Raw genomic sequence first — 5,357 nt, forward strand, 5'->3', positions numbered from 1 at the left:
AAATGGAAAAAACAATAAAAGTTTGATGAATAATTGAAATGAGCAAACCGGTCACAAAAGTTGACAACTAAGAAAAATCAAGAAAATGATTGATTTACAAAATGGGTATATATCAATAAGTAAGGTAAGAAAACATTTTGTAACTTTTGGGATAGTATAAAATATCAATACGAAATTCTAAAAAAAAAAAAAAATCGAAATGGAATAAAATTATCACGAAAAAAAAGTTTATAATTTCATGAAAGGATAATTATATCAATATAGATTTGTGGAAATTTTAAAAATATTTTAAAATCTTCCAATTTTATTTATTTAACAAAAATTTTTATTCAGGAATAGCTATAATTAATTAACAATTATAATTACCCTCAATTTCTCGGTAATTTAAATATATTAGTATTAATTAAAGTATTTTACGATTAATTAAGGTATTTTAATAAAAGTATTAATTAAAAGTATTTTGATTAAAGTATTAATTAAAGTATTTAAAGTACTTAAATTAAATGCATTTAATGAATGATTCGGATACGTCAAATTTGTATCAAAATTTCTTAACCGGCTTCATTTTCCGGAAATGAGTCCGTTAAACTTGTTTGTTCAAAAGCAGTTTAAAGAAATTTTGATATAAGGAAAAATTTAAAACAAAAAGGCATTTAGACAAGAAAATACCACATAAAGAGGAAGAAAAAAATCACTGATAATACATTCCGTTTTGTTTTTTGCTTTTCGTTTTGGCATAGCTTTATTAAAGCTACCGTATCCTATACTGTAACATGTGCTATTACACTTCTAAAACTTTGACATACTGTAAAATACAGAATGCATGGTATTCGATATGTAAGCATTAATGAACGAGATAAGTTAATAGCGTAAACTGGTACGCGTAAACTAGATTTTGAAAGAGAAATCCAAATTTATTTCGTATTATTTAATATAGCTTATACGGTTTAAATGATTTTAAGCTATATTAAGCTTAAATGGTTTTAAATTTTAAGCGTTTTAAGCTTTTAAATGGTGAAAAAAAACACTTACTACACGTTAAAACGTGCAAATAAAAAAGTGTTGAAATTTGAAATGATACGTTATGATTATCATTAATCATCGTTGTTATCACCATAAATAAGCAGCTTTTAGCAGTAATAAAGTAAATTATCACTATCATCACCATCATCATCATCATCATCATCAACAATCACCATCATTGTTATCATCATAAGCATCTTTTAGCAGTAATAAATTATCACCATTATCATTTAGCAGTAATAAATTATCACCATTATCATCATCATCGTCATCATTTTCATCATCATCGCCGTCATCATCATCATCGGTCATCATCACTATTATTACCATCACCATTACCATCATCATCACCATCATCATCATCATTATTACTATCATCGTTCATACTTTGAACATGTTATCAATTTAATTTATTCCAATATATTTGTACTTATTTTAAATTATTTTCTTTTATGCTATCATCATATTTTATTTTTTTCATTATTTTGCTATTAGATTTTTTTTTGCTTATAATAGAAATTCATTTAATTACTTAAAAAACGAAATTATGCAGGAAATGATAAAGAAATAGAAAGGAATAATTTAAAAGTGTAATAAATATTTTAGATGATGCAAAAATAATTTTAGGATAAAGTAATCATCAAAAAAAAATGGGAAAAAGAATGATTTGCATATGTTAATATTGTTTGCATTATAAAAAAAAAAAAGCAAAACAAGTTAATAATTAAATTTGAATTTTTGCACTTGATTAGAAATAAACAAATTAAAGATGATTAATTCAGAAGCAAATAAATCAAGCTTAATTAAATTTTTTCAATAAATTTCCAATTTTGATGTTGGATGCTAAAAATTGAAAAGGAAAAAAAATCATTTTATGAGATTTCAAGGAAAAAAAAAACGAAATTCTCGAATGTAAAAGCATGATTAAATTTAGTTGAAACATGCGCATTTGTTAAATTAGCCAAGAAAATTTATGAATAAAAAGCAATCTTATTTATCTTTTACTAATTTTATTTCAGTTATACAATTCCGATACAATTGCGCTTACATCTTTAAAACAGATGTCGTGATTTCGTAAATTTTAGGAATTAATTTCTCCCTTTTTTTTTTTGTTTTGCTTTTTTTTTTTCATGATTCTTTCATAAGTCATTCATTCATTACTAAAATTTTTATCCATCCATTGAATGATTCGTTCCAATTATTCGTTTTAATTTTTTTTTTTAAAAAAATGAAAATTGCATTTTAGAGATTACATTTTTACCGTTTTAATTAGCATTTCAACGAAATATTTCTGCAAAAAATATTTCTTTTAAAAAAAGAAAAAAAAAGAATCGAAAGAAAATAAAAGTGATATAATTTGGGGAAAAGGGAGCAGGTATAGGTAATATTTAAAACAATAATTATTGTCAAATTGTTAATTGATTACTAACCAAGCAAATTTTAAACAAAACAAATTAAACGATGGTGAAATTAATTTAGAAAAAAAAAAATTGATGGAATTATTCAGTAATTATTAATTAGTAATCAGAAATGCGCTGTATAACAAATAAGTGGTAATGAAAAACAGAAATAAATAAATTAATGCGAGAAAATTGATAAGATGAAGAATTCAGAATTTGGTAAAGTAAATGATAAATGATATCAATTAATAGGATAAAGCCTAAAAAAAAATATTTAAAATTATTTCAAAATTAGAATAATTGGTAGTATCTGAAATTACTGTAACATTACGAAAATAAATATCTAAAGCTTTTGTAAACATTAAGACAATAAATATCTAAGGAATACTCTGGAAGTAAGGCAATAGCATTCATGATTACTGTAACATTAAAGCAATAAGTATCAAAAAATGCTGTAACATTAAGACAATAACTGTTAAACATTTATTGCAATATTAAACAATAAGCATTTAAAGAAATACAGCTTACAACACTAGAGTATTAAATAAATGAAAGAGAAGCAATATTAGGAAGAATATCGTGTAAACGTAAAAATATTTTAATCTTGTAAAACAATCAAATTTATTTTAAAAAAGAACGAAAAAAAGAAAAGAAGAAATTAATCTTAGATTTTTAACAATTCTCATAGATTTCATTTTATTTTTTAACGATTTTAATCGTTACTTACTTTCGTTTCATTTTTTTTTATCAACTTTTACAATCACAAAATATTCGAATTTTCACGTAAATTTTGTATGAATTCAAAAAATTTTCATTTCAATTAGTATCCATTTAAATCAATATTTTTGTTTCAATTTTCATTTCAATTACTAAACAGTAAAACATTTAAATTCTACGTGCATTTCATGCATTAATAATTTAAAATAAAAATTTCGAATTCATTAAAATTTGACTAATTTTTTTTTCAATAACTCATTATCAAATTTCATTGGTAATTTTTCATCTTACTAATCACTAAAAAGCTACTGATAATTTTCACTTTGAAACTCTGAAACATTGATAGCTTTGTATCATTGATCATTGCTAATCAATAATTATCATAAATCATTGATAATTTTATGCCATTAATTGAGCACTATAGAAGTGTGATAAAGTTTGTGATCATTATAGATTATTGATAGATTACTAAAAGAGCTTTGAATTTACCGAATGTATTTTTTTTTTTTTCTTATGAAGAATGAAATTTTTTCACATACAAAAATTTTAAAAGTGATTAAGACAAGAAGAATGAATGGCTAATGATGTGATATGATGTGATAAGAAAATGTATTTTTAATTTTTTTAAGCTGGATTTTTCAAATCAATCATCCCTACATTTCCTCATTCTTATCAACTTTCTTTTCTTTTCCTTTTTTCTTTTTTTTTTTTTTGAAAATGCTAGTTACATTAGTGATATTGGCATTAATCATAACTATATTATCATTTATATCACTAATTATAATTTTATAACTATATTATCATTTATATCACTAATTATATTCCCACTCTTATTTATAATTATGTCATTAATTTTAATATGATATTATTAGTTGCAATAATAGCGTATTGAAACAAGGAAATATCAGAATTATTTGTAAGGTTTGTTTTAAATAAATAAAATAAATGTATCATTTATATTACTAATTATAATTATATTCCTACTCTTATTTATAATTATGTCATTAATTTTAATATGATATTATTAATTGTAATAACAATGTATTGAAATAAGGAAATATCAGAATTATTTGTTTTATTTAAAATAAATAAAGCGAATAAAATGACTATTATATTTGCATTTAAAAATTTTGATAAATCAGATTATTTATCAGCATTAGAAGTTATCAGATTATTTATCAGCATTAGAAGTGATCAATCAGTAGTGATAATGATGATTATAACGAAATGAGCGAAACTAATAATGATAATGATGAATACAATAAAAATAAGTAAAATTTGATACTCATAAAGTTATTGGTTAATGAACATTGTTTAAATACGAATATAATAATTCATTTTTATTATTTGATTTCAAATTTTGATCATTTCAAAATATTTTTCTTTTGGAATAAAAAATGATTACATGATTATTGATCTTTTTCGTTATCACAAAAAGGAATGCATTTTTTTTTCTTTCATTCAGTAATCATTGCAATATACACATAATGTATCATTTTACGCAATTTGTGAATGTTTGAAAATTATTTGTTAAAAAAAAAAGAAATCAATCAATATTGCTATACTTTAACATATAACAATATTTTAATTTTTTTTTTTGATAGATATAACAATATTTTGATGAGTTTTTTAAGCAGTCTTTTTTTTGTTCATGTAGTTTTGGTTATTACAAGCAATTGCAATTGTTTCTGATTAAATCTTGTAGTGAATTTTCAAGGCTTAGCTCTTGTTAATTTCATATTAGCTGTAATAAGCAGTATTCACTTAATGTTATTTTGATAGTATGATAAGATATTTTGGATTTGATTATTTATTTTAATTATTGTACCAAGCAAAAAGCTTCTCAGAACAATGTAGAATATTATATTAATTAAATTAATTTAGCAACTTTTTTTTTAATTCCAATTAAAGTATATGATAATCATTATAATATAATTAACATCCAAATAATCTTATTTTAAAAAAAAATTTTAAAACTTAAACTTTTGAACTACTCATATTACTATTACTGCTATTATTCCTTATGAGTAATTGTATCAAATTATCAGAAATAAATAAATTAATTATTTGAAATATATCGAATGTTATTGCCTGATTTTACAACCGATAAATCGATATACTATATGATTTCAAATTTTAGTATATAGATTACTTCAATAATTATCATAAAGGAAGAGATGAAACAAGAGAGGGAGATAGGAGAGAGAGAGAGAGAGA

At 22.1% G+C, this 5,357-nt stretch overlaps 1 protein-coding gene across 1 annotated transcript; it reads right to left on the reverse strand.

The window, feature by feature from the left end:
* Positions 1-1,185: 1,185 nt before the first annotated feature.
* LOAG_12294 (hypothetical protein) lies at positions 1,186-1,401 on the reverse strand (the record flags this gene model as incomplete). Its single annotated transcript, XM_003147807.1, has 1 exon — positions 1,186-1,401. The coding sequence occupies one exon, from the start codon at positions 1,399-1,401 to the stop codon at positions 1,186-1,188; it is 216 nt and encodes a 71-aa protein (XP_003147855.1).
* Positions 1,402-5,357: the final 3,956 nt, after the last annotated feature.

This window comes from Loa loa, assembly GCF_000183805.2.
Source record: "Loa loa unplaced genomic scaffold supercont3.637, whole genome shotgun sequence".
NCBI classification, from domain to species: Eukaryota; Metazoa; Nematoda; class Chromadorea; order Rhabditida; family Onchocercidae; genus Loa; species Loa loa.